Source organism: Cibotium barometz, chromosome 18 (assembly GCF_041138505.1).
Source record: "Cibotium barometz isolate CiBa-2024 chromosome 18, ASM4113850v1, whole genome shotgun sequence".
Taxonomy (NCBI): Eukaryota; Viridiplantae; Streptophyta; class Polypodiopsida; order Cyatheales; family Cibotiaceae; genus Cibotium; species Cibotium barometz.
Genome location: NC_141063.1, coordinates 43,153,355 through 43,175,138, shown reverse-complemented (window position 1 = coordinate 43,175,138; position 21,784 = coordinate 43,153,355). Strand labels below are relative to the sequence as shown.

The 21,784-nt window shown below is 42.4% G+C and overlaps 1 protein-coding gene across 1 annotated transcript in view; it reads right to left on the bottom strand.

Moving 5' to 3' along the window:
* Positions 1-7,117, bottom strand: part of MCM9 (minichromosome maintenance 9) — a 60,480-nt gene extending 53,363 nt beyond the window's left edge. The window contains exons 1-5 of the mRNA XM_086812624.1: positions 6,761-7,117; positions 6,192-6,294; positions 5,986-6,100; positions 5,630-5,768; positions 5,443-5,509 (exon numbers count right to left, since the gene is read on the bottom strand). Of these exons, the coding sequence (XP_086668750.1) occupies positions 5,443-5,509; positions 5,630-5,768; positions 5,986-6,100; positions 6,192-6,294; positions 6,761-6,912 (576 nt within the window). The 5' untranslated portion in view covers positions 6,913-7,117. The remainder of the gene's footprint in view (positions 1-5,442; positions 5,510-5,629; positions 5,769-5,985; positions 6,101-6,191; positions 6,295-6,760) is intronic.
* Positions 7,118-21,784: the final 14,667 nt, after the last annotated feature.

Sequence of the window (21,784 nt, the reverse complement as noted above, 5' to 3'; positions counted from 1 at the left end):
TACTCGGGACATTTAGTTTCCTTGAGTTTTGGATGTATTGGTACTTTTGTCTCATAGGCCACTTTGGCCTCTTATAGACGTTAATATTTCTCTCTCTCTATATATATATATATCATATCCCCCATCAGCCACCCCTACCCCCACCACCTCCACCTTCTTCACAAAGGGCATGGTCCTCAAGGCCAGTCGTAGACTATGCAATGGACGAGCCCAAGATCATGAGGGACTCACTGTCGAGTACATCTCGCATGCCCATGATACCTTAGCACCCCTACTAGCCTACATATTCAATAGAGCCCTTTGTGAAGGATTTCCACCCTGTTGGTCCACCAACACCATCATCCCCATCCTCAAAGCCGGAGATCCACTTGATCCTAATAACTACAAGACGATCGTGATTGGCCACACATTGGCCAAGCTCTATGGATCAGTGCTAGAGGCGGAGCTCAATTCATTTGCAGAGAGCCAGGGATGCAGAGCCTCAGGACAGGCTGGCTTTCGGAGGAGCTACTCTACCCTTGACCACATCTTCACCCTTCGTGCCATCGTCGAGGAGGGTAGAGCACGGCACCAGAGGATTTACTGCTGCTTTGTGGATTTCCGCAAAGCTTTTGATACTGTACCGCGAGCCCGCCTCTTACACCGTCTTCAAGAGATCAGAGTCCCATCTGACATGGTTTGGAGCATCATCGCCCTCTATGAGTCCGTCACTGGACGAATGAGAGCCCCAGGAGGTACATCACAAGAGATTTCCAGCACCATTGGGGTGAAACAGGGCTGCCCTCTATCACCCACTCTTTTCGGCCTCTACACTGACGAGATCTCGAGCTTCATTGATGGATTAGGCAGGGCTGGTCCCACACTGGCAGGCATATTGATCCCCATACTACTTTATGCAGATGACATCGTCCTCCTCTCAGACTCAGCCAAAGGGCTTCAGAGACAGTTGGATGCCTTACATGACTTTTGCACTCAGCAGGACCTCTGTTAACCTTGGTAAAACCAAGGTAATGGTCTTCAATACCTCCCGCCCCGTCACATCTAGATTGAGCTTCACATATAGAGGGGATCCTGTGGAGATTGTCTCATCCTATGTCTACCTTGGTGTCACTTTGAGTGGCCCACGCTTTACCATGCTTCCCACAGCACATGCCAGAGTGACGCGGGGATATGCAGCCTTGAGCTTACTTGAGCGGCAATGCTTCCAAGCACATTTCCAAGAGCCCAGGACGAAGGGTTGGCTTTTTGACACCCTCGTCACACCAGCCTTGCTATATGGAGCAACTTTCTGGGGGCCAGATTTATCCGATGAGGATTGGCAGCGAGTTGAGAGGCCCCAGGTCATGATGTTCTCCCGTATGATCCGCAGCAAACCATCCGTCCCACACCAGATTATCTAGGCAGAGTTTGCTGCAGCCCCGATGGTAGTGGAGACACTCTTCCAAACAGTAACGTACCTTCATCGCATCAGTCACATGGATCCCCACAGGTACCCGAGGCTTGCCCTGGAGTCCTCCAGACAGCTAGCACTTGAGGGGCACTCTGGAGTATGGTATGCACAGGTTTCCACTTGGTTCTCAGTATACGGGCTCTGCATGGACCGCCTACCCCCCCTTCAGTACAGTTTGGACTCCCCTTTTTTCCGACTGTCTCGCAAGGATACCAACCGGGTTATCCGGTCAGATCTTCTTATCCTCTACACACATTGCACATGGATGACACCCTCGGAGCTCCCCACGAAGATGCACTTTTACAGAGACCACTTCCTCACTCTCACTGAGGATGGATTCATCCAGCAACCGGGCTACTTGAGTGTTCACATGTCCCATGCCATGCGGATTGTGATTGGCCAGATACGGGTTTCTTCCCACCGCCTCAGAGTGGAGACAGGTAGAGCTGAGCGCATCTTCAGAGCCGGGAAGCTCGTATGAACACCCAGAGAGGAGAGAATCTGCCGACTATGCCACACAAAGGTCGAGACAGAGGAGCATTACATATGCCGCTGCCCAGTATACTATGAGATCTGCGGGAGGTTTCACTGTCTATTTCGTGAGGGATTCGGTCCACTCTCCAGGATCATTGACTTCCAAGACCAGCGTTGCCTGGGCCTCTTCCTGCTTGAGCTCCGCAGACACAGGGACACCTCCTTGAGACACAGGCCCCAGCCACCCCGTCCCCTCCCTCAGCAGCCAACCATCACCAGTTTCTTCCGGACCCAAGAGGTGAAGGAAACCGACATAGTGGATCTTGTGGACCCTCCACGAGCTGCTCTGGACCTACCTCCCCCGAGAGGAGTTACCTCGGACCGAGCCTCTGCACTCCAACGTGCCCGACGCCCTCGACCCCCCCGTCAACCACGATCACCTCATCAGCTCCAGAGCCAAGACATGCTCCACCGCCATCGAGCTACCTTTCCAGGTGACATAGCTGAGGGAGACCTCTCGGCCATACTCGTCAACCCCATGCTTGACATTTTGGAGAGTGGTATACCATCTACTCGGAGCTGATGTTGCTCCCATGTTTTTATGTTCTTAGTTTTCCATGATGAGTTTCCATGGACAGTTTTGTATCACCCAATGAGATAGCTATATTTATGTTTTCAGTCTGTTTTATTTTCCATTCCATGATGAGATATGCCATGGACATTATTGTACCACTTTGGTCTCATAGGCCCATTGGGTCTTTAGTAGACGCTTAATATATCTTTCTTTATTTCTTTCTCTCTCTCTCTCTCTCTCATATTTTGGTCTCATGGACCCTTTGGGTCTTTTGAAGATGTTAATGTAACTCTCTTTCTTTCTTGCTTTCTCTCTCTCCCTCTGCTGTTTTCTGCCCCCATTTCCTGCACATTAGGGTTAAGCCTTACCCAACACCCATCTATCTTGCCAAGGCAATGAAGGGAGACCTTTTGTCAAGGGAAAAGTAGGACGAGTGTCCCGATGGAAAAGTTTTAAGGGGTGTCTTGGAATTTGAGGCAGCCTCTCTTTGAACATCCCATTTACGAGCAATTATTAGCTTTGACTTCTTCTGGAGGTAAGATTCTAGTCGGTACTTTAGACTCCTTACTAAGCTGAGGATTCTGATCCTGGAACTCTTCAAAAGAAGAGGACTCGTTCTTTTAGACATGCATGGACAAAACAGATAGCACTGTGTTAACGCCAATTCTGCAACATGTTGTACAAGGTAGAAGCAAGTCGTCCAACAATGTGGGCAGTTCCGGGCAAGTGCAGCAAGTAGGGCAGATTCAGGCCAGCTAACAGCCATGGACACCCACATGAGGACAGGCTGCCAAAATTGTGGTGTTAGTTAGTAGGCTGTTGCTAATCGGCTAACCCAGGACCTGAAATATAGCAGCCAACCAGCCCGTGGGGCCCTATAAATAGGCTGCCCAGTGCCTGGCCACCTCAAGCATCATCATCGAGCAATCAGCCTTCATCAGTAGTCGTGCAATCAAGAGCAAGCCAACTGAAAGTGAGGATCTGCAAAGAACAGACAGCAATTGAAGGACATCAACCTCGGCACGTTTACCTGGCTGTTGACCACTTCGTATCACCTAGACAGCATTGTACATATTATGTTGTATAATTAAGCTTGGGTTCTTGAGAATTACACCAGGATTGGAGTAGATACTTGTGTATGTGCATATGTTTTCCGTTGTGATTCTCTATTAACACTTTCACTACACTAGTAATCTTCCATTTGGTTTCAAAGCCTACAATATCTACAAAGTTAACTTTTCTATCATCCTATGTGTGTTGCCTGCTTGATTAGAGTAGAATCAATGGAGCATTGTTGGTTTTGAGAAGAACCAGTTTTGGATATCTTCGTGATCCCAAAATTCCGGTTTCTGTCATGGTTTCTCAAAACTGGTTTTGAGAAGAACCAGTTTTGGATATCTTTGTGATCCCAAAATTCCAGCTTTTATCATGGCTTCTGAAGACCAGAGGGCAGCCCGAGATTTCTACTAATTGGTTAGCCCACAACCTGAAATATACCAGCCGACCAGCCCATCGGACCCTATAAATAGGCACACCCATCCCCACAAGAATGCTCATCACAATCAGCCTTCATAAGCTGTTGAGCAGTCAAGAGCAAGGCCGAGCCTGCATCTGAAGGCAAGGATCTGCAAGGAGCAGCCAACGACTCAAGGACATCATTATGTTGTCAACTTGGGCGCATCTCTCTCTGTTTGTTGATCATAAATAAGCCCAAGTGTAGTCAGCTCTCCTTGGAAGTGTGGTGTGCTCTGCCTCTTACTGCCTCCATGTGACTTACATCACCCACCATGTATATAGAAGAGTTGAGCACCTTGACTTTATCTAACGTCATCAACATGCTTTCAATCAGTGCCTTGATGGCAAGGCCCTGAATCTTCTTTTCCTTCAAGCGCCACCTCTGGGCTGCTTTTTCATCATCCCAAAAACACCCCTTCTTTGTGTCTAAGCTAGCTTCTTCACCTCATCTTTTGACATTCTTCAACATCTTTCTGGAGTCTTTTCTTCCTTGACTTGGTAGATGGCCAACTATGCTAGACGGACTTTGCAATCTCATTGCTATAAGTGCTCTTTATCCAATTTGGCTTCGAGATCATTCCTTTCAGCCTCCCTTTCACTGCGCTCATCCTCCTATGTTGAGTCATCTGACTAATCATCTACATGTGCAGAGCCATCATTTGCATCAGATGAAGACTTGTCAGGGTCGAGATCTGAATGGTCAGCAGGGGCCCTGTGGTAAGCACCCCGTCCCCCTCATCCTCATGCAAAAAGGATGTCACGTCCTCCTTGCACAAAGAAGCCTAGTCATGGATGGGGTCTTTTCCCCAAAAGCAATTTAACCACACAAATGCTCAAACTTCTTTCCGCAAAAGGTTTTAAAAAAACTCAAAATCCCAATTTCCAAGCCCTGCTTAAATACCAAGTCAAGTAAGGCTTGCAGAAGCCATTTAATTAACTTAATTGATTGCTTCATAGGCCTGCACCTAAGCTACCCTGTGCAAACTCTAACCTAGCCTCACACACACTCAATAACCTTGACCCTTCTGATGAGGGCTCACAATGGTCCGTCACTAAAACCTATCTAATCTACTGTGTAAATGTCCTTAGGTTGCCTTGTCACATGCATCTAAAGACTCATGCATATGACAGTGAAGGACATACTCGGCCCAATAAAGGCTAGCAATAGAGCACGAGGCCGATCAAATGTGTCCCCCCTGCAAGCAAATCGAACCAAAAAATTAGTGATATGCAAGTGATACAAGAGTGCTGCAACCTCATTTGCAGTGGCATAAGTGCATTAAAGACTACCTGGTTTATGTTGGTTGTCTTGCAAAATGGTAAAGGCATGCATAATAACAAACACTTGAATGCTTTACCACAGCAATTAGTGTTCTAAAATATAAAGGCAGGAAAAATTTGAATCAAGTCAGTCGTGATAATGGCTAACCTGGGAAGGACAGGAAGTTGATTGCTGAATAGAATTGCCAGTTTCAAGGTCGGGATGTACTTTGAATCTATAATAGCAAAATTAAACACACTCAATGTTGGATAACTTCCAGTGCAGCAAAATATAGTTTTTCCTGAACATACACAATTCAGTGATAGGTTTCCAGCCCACCCTTCCCTTGTTGTACCTGAACTTACACTTGTTACATTCATACAAGCGTTCTCCTTCGAGCAACTTTACAGCTCCGGATCGAATGACCGTTCCCTTGATTGTGATAAGACGACCTATGTCTTTCACTCTTATCTTGCTTATACTGGGCTGAGTCTCTGAAAAGCAATTATTTCTTAATCAGCATGCACTGTACATGCATAAGTACATATGTACATACGTGTGAATATACAAACAATTCACACACACATACATACATACATAAACATATCGTTATTCATTTAGTCATGTGCCACATGCACTGTTGACCCTCATGAATGTAGGTAGCTTGCAATGCTTTGGTGTTAACCCTATAGAAAAGAGGAAGCAAAATACCTGGACATTCTGCAGCAGAGCCATGAATGTTGAGACGAATATGCACATTTTCTTTGATCGGTATCTCAGGATCTTGAAGACTCTTACCCTTCTCGTATATATTCTTTATCTCACCCTGTGTAAAGAAGCCTTTTTTTTGCCAAAATATTCATGCTTGCATCATGCATGACAAAAAAATGAGAGAAGATGGACATATATGAGCTTACTTGTGCCATCTGGACTGCATCATCGAAAAGGGGCAAAAATTTTGAAGGCCGGAAATACAGACATTCTGCTACCCATGACTTAAAATCCAAGAGATCAGCATATCTGATTTGACAAAGGCAAAATGTCTTGCTAAATGATAAAAGAGGTAACCTTAATCCCTAAATTATAAACCCCGAGCTTGGCATGTCTGATTATCGAAGCTCAAAGCATGGTTTGGGAAATTGCAACCTTAAGCCCTAATCACACTAATTCCTAAACACATACCTTTGACCTACATCCTAAACTCTAATCCCAAACCTGAACCCCAACACTAACCCTAACGACAGGCAGGTAATGTATTGCTTTTAAATCATAAAAAGGCATGGTTTGGAAAACTGCAACCTTGACACATCTTAAACACCGTAAACCTACATCCTAAACCCTTTTACAAACCTGAACCCCAGCCCTAAAACCTGAGTCTTCAAACCCTGAGCCCTAATCCTAAACCCTGAAATGTAAGCACTCTTCTCAACCCTAAAATCCCAGCTTTAGATCCTAAATCCTACCGCGAATGGTATAATAGGCTTACTCAATGACAATGGCGTAGTTGAGAGTGTCTTCCTCGGCGAAATAGATTGTTTCGATCTCCCGCTTGTGATGATTCTGGAGGAAATCCTGACAAGCTTGTTGAAAATCGGAATCGTGCAGCAATGGCCTGGCTCCTTTCTGATGGTCCTCCATGGTTTCTTCGCAGATAACGGAGCAGCAGCAGTTTAAGCCATGGGCAACATGTGTCCACGGAACCCTAGAAAGACCTTCTCATTAAAAATGCGTGCTTCGATATAAACCCTAAAACAGGGCCAAAGCTCTCTACCTCCCATCAGGCGGGAAGTGCCTGTGTTCGTATTATCCAGCGTGGCATAGTGTTCACAATTTCCTCAACCCTTTTAAAAAACCATCCTTTAGTGTACTTATTTTGGAAATTTGGTTGAAACTTTTAAATAAATGGCCAAGGTTTTGAGAATTTTAGTCAACAAAAAAAACCAATAGATTTGCAACATTTTGAAGGAAAAATCGACAAAGGTAAGCTCCCACCTGCGTGCTTTGGTAGGAAGCTTTCGATATATTGATTGGAAAGAATAGAGAGAAAAAGGCATTTTGACTTGTTAGTGAAAATGTTTTTTTCTAACTTCCACCCATCCATAACCATGCTGACTTAGCTGCAAGTAAGTGCCCTTGGTGGATGGGCACAATGTACTCAAAAAACTAGCAAACTATCAAGGTTTGCATCTGAGCTTGCAAATTTTATTATCTCAAATTTGTAAAATCTGTGAAATTGAAGTCATATTGGCTCAGGTGATCGTTCTCATGCAAAGATGGGCATCACTTCACCATCCGGATATAGGATCAATTGTTATGTGTACACTCGATGGTGGGCAATCTCTCTAGTGCAAAGATAGTGCATAGGTCACTTTAACTCATCAATGTAGATCAATTCCTTTATCCATCCCTACATTTTGGTTCATACATGTTTGCTTAACATTAAGCGCTTTGCTCAAATGCATAGCTCACTTAAAAGCAATGTAGATCGTTTCCTTTTGTGCTAGCCATCCCTACATTTTGCTTCATATATGTTTGCTTAGGAATTGAGCACTTGCTCAGTGTGTAATCATCCATCTTTTTATTTTATTTTTAGTATTCATTGAAATTACATGCCATCAGCTCCACTTTTGGAGAGTGGGTAGATTCAAACCCAACTCCTCCACTTTGAGAGGTGTGGGTGCTTGTTGGTGGGCTATAGTCCAAGAGGCATGCGTAACCATTTTAAGCCTAGTATTAATTTAGCCTTACACTCGCCTATGCAACACCAATGGTTGGGATGTAAGTTTTGGTAGCTCCTCCACTAACTAATAATGAATTGAACTTTTACATGGTATAGTTGGTAAAGAGGCATAAAAGTTAAGTTTAACCTTTTTTGGGTTTATCAAATTACATGAACCACCATGTTGACATGGAGTTGTGTTGTTGTTGTTGTGTTAATGTTGACCACACCCCTTGAAGGCAACTTGCCCCACACCTTCTCTCTCCCTGCTTTGCGGCTCACTAATTCACCCTACCTCCTTCCCATTCTACAATTGCTCCACTCTCCACCATGCACATTTAATCTGGACCAAACCACACGTAAAAGTAGGAACATGCCTTACATCGTGCCCTCACACACATGCACGCACGTATAAACACACGTATGAAGTGAGTTGTGTTTATTGGGTCATACCCCTTGAAGGCAATGTGCCCACCCCCTTTTGTTTCCCCACTATGAATCTGCAATACTTTGTCCAAGCCCCCAATCTTCCTAGCTTTGCAAGTGCTCCTTTCTTGAACATCCTACACATTTAGTCTTATCAATTGTAATCAAGCCCGCATGCAAACTTAGGATCATGCCTTCCACCACACATAAACACGCACACACACACACACACACACACACACATGAGATGAGTCTTTGAACGTTATACCCAAACCATCACACCACACGATAATCCATATAATAACTTTAAAGTGCATGAGGTAATGGGAAGTAAAGAAAACCCGTAGAAGCCCATATCTAGAAGCCTAGTGTGTAAAAAAACCCAACTTTAAAGAAACTTCTTTTTTGTAGCTTGAGAAAAATACATGTGCCTAAAATTAGTTTCAGATGCATCAAACCAAAGTGAAAAATGTGATGCAAACCTAATCTGGACTAAGAACTGACTTAGTACATCAAACCACACGTCCTTAAACCTAATCTTAACCTTATTATTGGAAGTGGCAATACAATTGACTGTAGTGCATCAAACTATACGTCCTCAAACCCACCTAGCCTTCGATCCCAATAAGCCAATACTCAACAGAGTGCCCAGAACTCCTTCGGATCCATCTTAAGTGGGGAGGAGCTATGGGAGAAGACGAGCTAACTAAACGTAGATGTGTGCGAAGGAACAACAAAACACCTGGAAATGGGAGCTGCCACAGTCCTCCGAGCTCCAGATTCACCAAATTGGCTTTAAGCAACACCACAAATTTAGTGAAAAAGGGCATTAAACCAATATGTTTGGGCAAAAATCCAATACAAAAGTAGGAGCAAGAGCAAGAGCATGAGCTTCAAGGTTAGCTCCCCCTTAATATTTCAAATGATTAGTGTCGATTTTCCTAAGCTGACCATGGCTAACAATAGCCCAACGACCATAGTTACGACATTCAAGGCATGTCTCTTTTGTTGTATCATTATGAATAATACACTCCATAAAACACCCAACATCAAGCACACACAGTGCAAAACAAAAGTACAAGCAAGAGTCCCACTTTCCATAAAACCCCATTACTTCTAGAAGCTTCACCATAGACCCAAGTTCCATTCCTCTCCGTTTAGACAAGGAACATGGAGAAGGGTAAAGAGCCAATGCCTAGGACTACCTCAAACCCAAGGGATCCATTTAGACAAGGAACATGGAGAAGGGTAACGGGTCAATGTCTGGGACTACCTCAAACCCAAAGGATCCACAAGGGTATTCACATAATGTGTCAAACTAGTGAGCTTGTAGCTACTCTGCAAAGCCAGGGTGTAGTTCCATTGGAAACCACATAGCTCAAACCCATAGGGTAAAAAATCCCACACCCTAAAATAGAAGGTTTCGTGTAACCACTCCCTTACGTTCCGCTGTGAGGTGAATATCTTGAAAAAAATACATAGGATGGCTTATAAAATGGGAGGGGGGAGCAACACAAAGCCACTCCACATCTCAAAAGAAATAAATGAGATGGCTTTTAAAATGGGAAGGGGGATTAAACATAAAATCCAGAGGCTCATAGTTGGGCAAAACAAAGCCAATCCACATCTTAAGGCTGATGATTGAATCTAATAGAATTGGAGATCCCATCTAATACCTAGAGAAGTTCAATCAAATTTGTGAGGCGATGGGAAGGATTGATGATCCCACCAAGATCTACTCATTCGTACTTCTCCCTTAAAAGCAAAGCAAGCTAGTGATTTAGGTCTCTGATCCCACTTGCATAAGGGATTAATGATCCCATCAATGTCTGTCCATTCAAACTTTCCCCTTGAATGCAAAGCAGGCACACATTTATTATGGGATTTGCATGGAGGAGTCCCATTGCACAAATCTATAACCTCGAGTAAGAGGAGGGAGAGACAATGCAAGACTACATTGCTCACATGAGATGCAGTCCCCGTGAGAGACTATATGACATTAATCAATTTTTATGTTTGATCTCAAGAGCAAATTTGCTCAACCAATTGGTAGGGCTAAACCCCAAGGGCAAATCTCAGGGCTAGCCTCAGAGTGAGTTCCTCTATTTCCACAAACAGATATGGTTTGGTTTGTAATTTTCCACCGAAATCATACAAGTACGGAATTTCCAATGTTGAGGCCTAGATAATAACAATTTTGTGCTCATTGTTGGTACCAAGGAGACCTATTAGGGTGGACTCTGGCACCACGACAGATGCTCCCACTGCCCAAGGCAAGCGTTAGCCGTGCTAGCCTCAATCCCTCCATATCAAAACCCTTTGTCGAGAGGTATGTATAGACCCTCACAATTGCCATATCCACCTTCAGTTGTACTACCACCTCAACCTGTTTGTCTAAGAACTACACTACTACGATTGTACTCGGTGGCTCTACTTGCAAAGACCAAAACCCATGAGTTATGAGTCTTATGAACAACCAAATACAATCCCTATGGGTATCCTGAATGGGCTTCACCCATATGCCTCTCTATTTGAAGCAATGGTGCAACAAGAGACCTCAACAATATGGCATGTAGGCAACCAATGCAATGCTTTCGATATAAAGGTCTGCACCATATTACGAACTGTCCTCACAAAGATCTAGCACCAAAATAGACCTCAATAACATGGCATGTAGGCCACCGATGCAATGCTTTCAAGCATGCAAAGGCCCACATCACAGTGTAGAGAGTATCCTCACAAAAAGACTCGTCACTCACCAAAATAGAGTGACTCACCCGAGTGCCAGAAGCATTAGTTCCTACTTCCATGAGCCTTAACCTGTTAAGCTACAAGGAGGACTAATTCATATATAGCTCCACTTAATTCATATATAGCTCCACTTAATTCCAATACAAGTCTCCAACTAGATAAAAGGAGGGCAACATTCAAGGGAACATCCAAGGTTACCCCAATAAGCAAAAAGCTCAAGCTTCAACTTTGCAGCATGTAGCAAAAACACCTGAGGCACAAGCCCCAAAAGGCTGTAATAACCTTTAGGGCTTGCACTTAAAAAGGCTAACGAAGTAAAACTAGAGGTCTAAAAGAAGAAGCCCCTAAAAGGTTGTAGTAGCCCCCTAAAAAAGCTAATGAACTAAAACCAAAGGTCTAGAAGAAGAAGAGCTCAAGAGCACACAAAAACGGTAATGCATGATCAATTTAATCAAAGATAACAATGTCATGACTATCGAAGTGGTTCAGACAACAAGTAATTTCCTGCTCAAACCTACTATTCTCGAAGAAAATAAGTCCATAGATTACAAAAAGCTTTCAAAGAAACTCAAGAAGTATCCCAAAGAGAAAGAGAGAATAAAACAAGCCCAAAAGCTTGTGAGGAAGGTGCAGGTTGAATTCGAGTCGGTACTTGAGCAAGTGGACCATTGACCCCACCTGAGCATATCCTAGACCTTGTACCAGAGCCAATCATAGAGCCTAGGAGAGATCTAAGCCCATAACCATTTTCAAGAGGCCGTAAAAAGAGCTAGTTCTGGAGCCTTTGCCTCTCATTCTAACCATATTCCACATTGATAGATGTGGTGAAGGAGGATCACCATAGGAGGTGATTAGCAAATGACTTCATTTCATCCCCTTCAAGGTATTACCTCCTAGCGAAGTGGTCCAGCGCACCACCTTAAAGTGAGTAAGAAAGCGTGATTATTTCCCCACAGGAGATAGCTAGCCTCACATGCTTTTTCTTTTCCTCAGAAGCTTGAGATTTAATAGAAATTCTCAACTTTGGATAAACTTACCAAACTGGATGAATGAGAACCTAAGAGCCCACATAGTCAAACTTGAATGAGAACCTAAGAGCCCACATAGTCAAACTGGATGAATGAGAACTTAAGAGCCCACATAGTCAAACTTGAACATGAGGAAGAGGAGAAGCCACATTGAGCACTCTCTCTCCATAACCAAAACCAAAGGACAACCAAAAGTACCCATAAACAAGCCACATTGAGCACCCTCCCTCCATAACCAAAACCAAAGGACAACCAAAAGTACCCATAAACAAGTTGGGATACTATTTCTAAAGCGATGAATTAAAAGTTGTTATATGTAATGTACAAAGGAATAATGGTCTCCATGATCTTGGATGGTGGTTCTCATTTTAGTATAATCACCAAGGATTGATGGGAGGCCTAGGTAAGCTCACCGCTCATAGAGGCTAAGCCTCATGTGGCTACGCTTATTGATGGGAACACAACCAAACCCTTAGGCATCCTGCAAGATGCAAAGGTTAAAACCTTTGGACTAAGCTTCCACCATACATTCATGGTGGTGATAGATTTCCAAAGAAGAGGGCCATACACAATGATTCTCAGAGGACCTTATATGAGGGAACTAAGGCTAGTCCATGATTGGGAAACCAATCATTTTTACATATGCAAAAATAACCATACCTGGAAAAAATCTAAATATAGGGAAGACTCGTCAAGACATTCTTGCTAATGTGGCCACTTTAGGCAACATTTGTAAAATTTTCAAGTTGTTAGATAGTGAAGATGAGAACCAAGATGTCTTAGCAGCCATGGAAACTCTTATGCAAAATCTTGGAACAAGGTTTTCTAGATTAGACAGGACGGAAATAACCTCCCAATTTATGCTCAGTGTGGCATCCCTGTTCGGAGCAAACAATAACTTCAAACTAGGAGTAGCTGGTGTTTACACTTTTCGTACATTAGGAAATCCATACCTCTAGCCTAAGAGAATTTTACATTATGTATAGCCATGGGACCCATTAATGTGTAATAATTTCCTGACCATAAGGCTTATATGTATGAATAGAGATAGGCAATGGGCATACACTTAAGTTGGTGGGTGGGGGGCAAAGCCCTTTTGTATATATACAACTTTTGATAAGGGTTTTGTGTCAAGATGAGATCTAGGATTGCTTGAAAGCTTTCCCCATGAAGAAGGATGTGGAGGTCACTATAGAGCTAGTGTGAATGCTTGTGTGCGTGCTTAGAATGTGTTGAGTGTGCATGCTTGCTAGCTTGAGTGAGGGAGTGATTGAGCTAGAGTGGAGAGGAGAGTGGCTCAAGCTTCCTAGATTAAACATTGTCATGCCTAAAGTAGAGGAAGGTATTAAACAAGAGGGATTGATACACGTCTTGGCCTCTTTTATCTCTCCTAACTACACTTTCATGATCCAGGATAAGTGGCTTGGCCACTATCCTATGGTGTTGCTATCGGGGAAAGAACCAGTCTTGGATGAGGGAAATATAGTTCTTTGACATGAATAAACAGTGCCGCTATCAAGAAAGAACTAATCTTAGATGAGGGAAGGAAGAATTAGTCTTAGATGAGGGAAGGAAGTAAAGCAAAAGGGCAAGATAGTTATTTGACATGAATAAGTGGCATCAATGCCAGGAAAAACTAGTGTTGGACAAGGGAAAGAAGTAGAGCCATTTTCTTGTAAAAAATAATATATTTTTTTCGCTTTATCTTGCTCTTGGATGCAAATCCTTGGTGTATGGTTAGGGAATATGTTATAGAGTAGGATATTGAGTTGATTTAAGTGATTGTGTGTGTGATTTGTGTGTTTGTGAGTGGATTTGTGTGATTAGAGTAGGCTTTCTTTCTATACTCAACCTTCTTATGTTTTGTGTTATTAATTTGATCTATTATTTATCTTATGAGAATTTAAAGTAGGATGTTGAGTTTATCTGAGTGATTGTGTGTGTGATTGGTGTGTTTGTGAGTCCATTTATGTGATTAGTGTAGGCTTTCTTTGTGTTTGTGAGTGGATTTGTGTGATTAGAGTAGGCTTTCTTTCTATCCTCAACCTACTTATGTTTTGTGTGATCAATTTGATATATTCAATCTATTATTTATCTCATGAAAGTGATGGAATAAAGAGTAAGCCCTTGGGTGTGATTTAGGTAGGTTATCTTTCCACTTGGTTGTTTTCATCATTATCATGAGCATTAGCCTTGGATTAATTAGGAAATTAGTGTACATTAGCACTTTTTATATTTTTTCCAAGTTTAGCTTAATTCAACCACCCATTAATCTTTATAGTTGTTGTTTTTTGAAGCATTGAGTTGATAATCATGGCATTAGAGAGTATTGCTAAGTATCACTATCATGTCAAAAACCCAAAAAAAAAACATTAAGGAATACCTCGAAAAGTCTAAAATCCTCACAAAAAGAGTGTTTTCTACTCACTATAATTTTTGGATCATCACAAGGATTCAGTTGTCGCCTCTAGTATTTGAATCGTCAATTCAAAGTTTAGATCGTTGTGACCAAAGTTGAAAGTGGGTGATCTTAATTTCCACACACCTGAGCTATAAAAAAGGCGTATGTCAAGGTACTAATCAAATATTCTCTTGTAAGAGAGTATAAAGTTGTGTAAAGACCTATGATGTACCTGGAAAGCACATAGAGGCTGATAGAATGACTGTCTTAACTACACTTTTGGATTGCTAATCCAAATTTGGATCACCGATCCCTATCTGTTTTAGATCATCGATCCCTATCTGTTTCAGATCATCGATCCTACCTCATTAGTTTGGATTAGCAATGTGACTTTAAGATCGTTACTTTCTAGGTTGTGCGATCCCAAATCCAAATGGTTGCCAAATTTAGATCACTCATCCAACTCTTAGATCGTTTAGGATCCGAATCTCTCCACTTTTTGAATTGTTAGATTTTTAGATTTGTTTTGGCTTGGGATCGCCCTAGTTTTCAGATCATCTCTACAATTTCAATCATGGATCGTGTCAATTCAAATCATTAATCTAAAAATTCCAAATCCAGATCGTCGGTCCAACTAGGCTTCTATAAAGAAAAAAAAACAAGAAAAGAGGAAAAATTCATAGTTGCATTGTTTTCATATGCATCTTGCACATTTTTATTCCTTGTCTTTTTGTTTACTATTTTATAGTGAAAATCTTGAAAATATATAAAAAAACATCCAAAACAAAAAAAACTTTAAAAACCTCTTAAAATCATAAAATATTCATAAAAAGAATAGCAGAGCCAATAGCGATTTAGATGCTGGATCAAAAACATCACTGTATTGCCCATAAGAAAATGGCTAAACAGAGAGCACAAACAAGATTTTATGTGCTATCCTGACTAAAATCCTAGAAGCCAGTCGCATGAATTGGGAGCACAAGCTGCTTGTACAACAATAGGCCAATTGTACATCATATAAGGTAGCGACGAGGTACACTCCCTTTCATCTAGCTTATGCATTGATGTGGTAATGCCTATGGAAATTTTAGTTACAAGCTTGCAAATTGCCGTACATGAAAGGCTCACTAAAAATGTGTTTCAAGAGGTTGGTTGACTTGGAGAAACTCGATGAACCCGACTGATTGCACCGCATGGACTTATGGCCGCCCGCCGAAAAACTACGGAAAAAACATTGGGTTGACCATAACCTGAAACATAAAGAACTGGAAATGGGGGACCTCGTACTCATGTGGTGTGTTGAGAGCACTAAGAAAAAGAAACTAAAATACAGAGCGCTAGGACCTTTTAGAGTGTCCAAAATCACCCCTCAAGGGCCAGTCCGAATTCAAACGATTGAGGGGGTAGAAATGGAAGGGTACATCAATGGGAGTAAACTCAAAAAGTATTACGGACCCCTAACCCAGGAAATTCTCACCCAAGAGCATCTTCTGAAACAAAAGAAAGAGAGTTAAGGAAAAAATCAGACAAGCTTAAGAAGAAGCCAAGGCAAGGGAAGCCAAAGCAAAACAAAGACTCCAAGGGAAAATCCTACATGTGAACATGGCTTCACTCACCTTGCTTGACGAGGATGACCTGGACATGGAGCCTACACGCCTCAATATAAAAGTCTCTATGAAAAATAGTCACACTAAAGAGCATTGCATTGATTGATATGGAATCAAGTCATAACTTGATCCCTATGAAACATGGGTAGCTCTAGACAAACCCCACCTTGAGGCCACTAATGCACAGGTTCGCAGTGTGCATTTATCACAACTACAAAAACCATGGTATTTTTTAATGTTAATATCTCTATCAGAAATAATCCCTTGGTTGGAAATGTAATTTTTATGCCTTGTAGGATCCATGGAAGAGGAGAAGATTCTTGGATGATCCTGGATTTGCGCCAACAAAAACTGTCACATCCAATGGGCAAATGAGAAGTACAACTTAATGATGGCAAAGAAACCATCACCGTTCCATTATGGAAGCCATTGAATAAGGGAAAACATGCAGTGACATGTGACATGGAATCACCAATGCCAAGAGAAGCAAAGGACTTAACCGAACAAGCGTCCACGTCAAAACCTCATCCCCCCATTCTAGAGAACCACAAAAAAGGTAGCAAAAGTATCCAGGAAAATAATAGTGGGATCCCAAATCCCAGATTCAAGCACAAGGATACTATGATACAGACAAAACCTCATGGGTATTGAGGCAAAAAAGCCATGCTATAGGAAAGAGACAAGGAAATCCAACCAAGGACAAGAAGCTGTTATCCAAGTAAGCCCGCACACAACTCAACATTCAACAGTGGTGGGTCCGAAAAGACTTACTAGCAGCATAGGGCTATTATCAAGAAAAGAGACAAGGAAATCCAACCAAGGACAAGAAGCTGTTATCTAAGTAAGCCCGCACACAACTCAACATTCAACAGCAGTGGGTCCGAAAAGACTTACTAGCAGCATAGGGCTATTATCAAGAAAAGGAAATGGTATAAGTACCAAAAACCAATCCAAAACCCAATTCCACATGTACCTCTAGAAGAATAGAAGAGAGCCATAAGCACAAACAGGACCAAGTCCCAGCTAAATCAAGTGCTAAGGAAGCACCAAATTTGGTTTGGAGAAAGAAACCAGTTCAACCAAGTAAACAAGGGAGTGTGACACCACCAATGTCATCCACCAATGAGGAAAAGCTGAACCAAGTCATGGACTAGGGTAAAGAAGACATGCATTGACATGCACGGGAAGCAAAACAGGTTCACCAGGATTTGGTGGATGTACTCCTCCATTAGATGAAAGGGAAATAAAAAATTCTCATTCATAGCTTAGTGGTTGCAAACAACATATACCCATAGGCTCCAAAGTACAACATTGGCTCCCGTGGGAATAAAAGGAAGGAGGATGACGAGGGGTACCCAGCTCTAAGCAACTGGGTACAAAGGTAAAGGGGTATGCTTTTCATGCCGTGAAATATGTTCATTCATTTTACGTGTACACTTCTACTCCTCTAAATGCATAACATGTGGCCTTGGAGTGTTTGAGTATAAGGAAACCATAGGGTATCAATATTTGCATGCATAAGGGTACAAGCTGTTTCATGTCGTGAACCAGTTTGGGCTAGTTCACATTGTGAAACGCTCAAGACTATTTCATGTTGTGAAACACTTCAAAATAGTTCACGTCATGAATCGAATCATGCCAATTTATGCCATGAAATGATTAAAAAACCCTCCATGAATCGTAGGTAGACACATGGAATACCCAATTAAGATGGCCGTCGGGGCCGACGGCTAGATCATAAATATCATCTTTTTTTTCCCTTTTTGTGTATTTTTCATTGACCTGCTTCCATTGCTTCTTTTTGACATCACCATATTCATCGTCTTTTTGGAGTGTGTTCTCGTCATTGGTGTTCATCCTCATTTGATTTCTTGCGACCATCGATTCTCAGGTAGGAGCTCCTCACACACTTTCGATTGTTACATTCATTTGCATAAAAGCATTGTTTGAGCTCTTAGGTGACATTCGAACACATTTCTGCATTTTACAACTCTTAATCGATTGCATATATCCTTTCCCTTCTTGTTTTCATCATCCCTCCACTTTAGAAGATGACACCTCCCACCAAATCCACTCACATGACATAAGGAAATAAACCCGTGAAATAGAAGTCTGCTATTTCATGGAGTCCAAACTAAACTCTCAGTTTGGATAACAATGCACCGATCGCTTAAAGTCATTTGATCATACCAAGTGCTACCACTAACACTCATTCCACACTAATAATCATGACACCACAATCTGCTATTTCATGAAATAACGGACTGTTACTTCATGGGTTACGCCTTTCGTGGGTTAACCTTTCACGAGTTAATCTTTCACAGGTTAACACCTCACGAAATAACACTTCACGCTTTACCCTTCACGTACTAACACTTCACGTGTTAATATTTCACGCTTTAACCCTTCATGGGTTAAGCTTTCAAAAACTAACCTTTCATGTGCTAACCCTTCACGGGTTAACACCTCATGGATTAACCTTTTACACACAACTACTTCACGCTCGACCATTTTCATGGCTTGCTACTTCACGGATTAGGACTAATTCCCAACAAACACTAATACACACCCTTTATTGATTCATTGCTCACCCCACTAACACTCTTCCCATCAAACATCAATGTACACACGCACACATACACACACACACACACAAGAAAAAAGGGAGGACTACGAGCTCGCACACAATGACTGATGTTCTTTTCATACGTTATAGATAGTCTTCTCTGCTACTTCTAACCTAGAGGTTGAGGGAAACCCAACCGTACTTAGGCTAGTACCACAAGGTCACTTCTAGTAGAAAAGAGGAAAAGAGCACCATGCAGCACCAAGCTCACTTATCCTGGGCCGTATTGCACATAAATTACAAGGTGCCGTGATCCACAAAGACATTCAGATAGCTCACAAGAAGATTATGTTCTAGTATCATAGCCTAGAGTGTTTGAAGATCTTAGAAGATGCCGATGTCAAGAACAAGCTTGAGAAGGTAGGACCTGGCAGAATGGTAGAGGTCCTTCCCTGCACCATCAACTCACAATTATGTGCGAAATTTCTAAAGTCTTTTGATAGAAACACCCAGTGAGTCACAATCACAAAGTCGGATGGCTCCACTAAGCAAGTTCTCATCATAGAGGAAATGATATACGAGACGCTCTATAGTTGCCCCCCCCCCAATACCGGCACATGTCCATAAAATCGATCATATGCCCATGGAGAACATGCTGAAGAAGGTTTCCTTTCTCTAATGGGGTGGAGTTTGAAAATATAAAGGATGAAGTTTATGAGAAAGCTTGCAGAGCAATGTCAATGCTCATGTAAGTAAAGTCAATGTGGACAGATATAAAAGGGTCCCTCTCAATCGCATAGCAAAGGTCCATGAGGAGAAATAGGAGGATTGGGCTTCGTATATACACCAAGAAATGGAGAATTACCTCAAGTCACACCAAGCCAAGGTGCGTAATCCTTATCTCCTAAAACCAAAGTACTCAGCCATGTAGCTAATCTTCCCATTCCCCAAGGCACTCAGGAGAGGCAGAGGTACCTTAGGGTGAAGGATCCATGGATCCATCTACCCTCATTCTAGAAGAGCTGCAGCAACAGGGACAAGCGGTCCTGAAGGAGACTAAGGAGCTAATTCAAGAGCTGAAGGGTGGTAAGAAGTCAAAGAAAAGTAAAAAAGATACGGGGCAGCCTCCAATAGGTTGAATCAGAGATGTAGTGTTTGGAAGAAGAGGTAGCCTAGGACATTGCATCCTTTCAACAAGTTATGGAGCAATAGGAAACAAAAGAAAGGAAAAATATAAGCTTGATAGCAAGTGCCATTCCAGAGTCAGCATTGCACACACCGCCTTCAAGCCTTGCACAGTTAGTCTTCAAAAACCTCTCCCCACTCCGTGATTTAGTAATTTCAGATCAGCCCACCTCAATGGAGATTGGTGCAACACAAGCTTGAGTGGAATAACAATTGCCACAAACAGATGTGAGTGATAGAAATGAAGAGGCCACCTTAGCACAACTAGAGGCAACTCAAGAAGCTCAAGACGTTGAGAAGAGAAAGAGAGCTAACAAGACTCCAAGCCCAACAAGTGAAGGTGAATGGACACTGAAGACATAATAGGAGAAGATTCCTTCTTGCATAATCTCGAGGCTGATCGCTTCCTAGACGAGACCATGGAAGGCCTCGACATGTATGAGCCTGAAGTGCTCGATCGGCCCCACAGTTTAAGTAAGTGTGAACACTTATGGCCATGTATATAAGTGAATATCTCTCATAATACAAAGAACTCTCCCATTGTGCAATAAAGTCTTGCTCTTGCTGATCTCTCTCTCTCTCTAATGCATGCAATGAGTGTCTGTGAGTGAAGTGAGGTGAGAGGAGGGACAAGTACACATAGTGCAATGTGGCAGTGTGACAACGCTCGCCGCCGCGAGAGGCGCATTGGAATTGCTTCTCAAGGAGTTGTGGAGCTTGGAGACCTCAAGGGTTATAAGCTCGGCCATTGGAAAGATCCTCACGAACATTTGCGGTTCACCATGTAATCTCTTGTTGGGGATGTGTTTCAAGGGGGTTTTGGGTGAGCCATAACATTTTTGACGCCACTGCTGAGGAATTATCCCTTGGATTTTTCTATCGTTTTCCTCTAATCTATGCATTACCCATTGCCCATTGTCTTGATTAATGGTTTCCCATGAAAAAGACATGGTTTTGGTAGAGATTTGTGTGTGATTTTGCAAGAAATAACTCTCTTTTTTGTTTTATGAAGAATGCTTTTTGCTTAATTTTTAGCTTAAATTGTCATAAACTTAAAGAAAATGAGAAGCATCATGGTCATCAAAGTAAAGAAAAGCAAGTGCACACTATTCAAGTGCTCCCTCTAGAGACTTCTCATAAGTTTAAAGAGGTTCAAGTTTATTAAGTTGATTCTACTCATGCGTGTTGTGTCACATCTATAAGAATATGGCATAGCGAAAAGAGATAGCAAGACAAAGCACATAGACAATGCAATAGGTACACAATAGAGATAATTTAAACTTCTGATTATACCAAAGAGGTACAAGTGATGGTGCTGTCCACTCGTCCACTCTCAAGTAGAGCTTAGATGGTGATCTAGACAGATTCTGAATGGAGTATGTACGAGGTGTAGAAGGGGGTGGATACTCACAAGCATTTGATACCTTAGCTCATGGCAACCATGTCCATATATAGTATTGTAGGCGGTGTGGTAGACGCGCATACAACAAGGGCGGTTACACTACATAGACACAGTCACTGCCCGTGTATCAAGAATGCGGCCCACCGACCCCACCGACCACTGTCCACCACTAATGATGGACCTAGTATCCAAGGGAATATTATAGGGAATATTCCTTCCGCCCTCAAACTCCTGCCAGGGGGGCTACTAGCTCCCGTGGAACCCCCCCAACAACATCGCTCGTACCCCTGACCATATCCTAACCATCATCAATGATCATAATAAAGATCCCATCAGCATCTTAGCCGGGGTTCCCACTAAAGACATATGCACCATGGCTACTCCTCATAATGGGGGCCTACCAAATGTGCACTATACATCAAAGT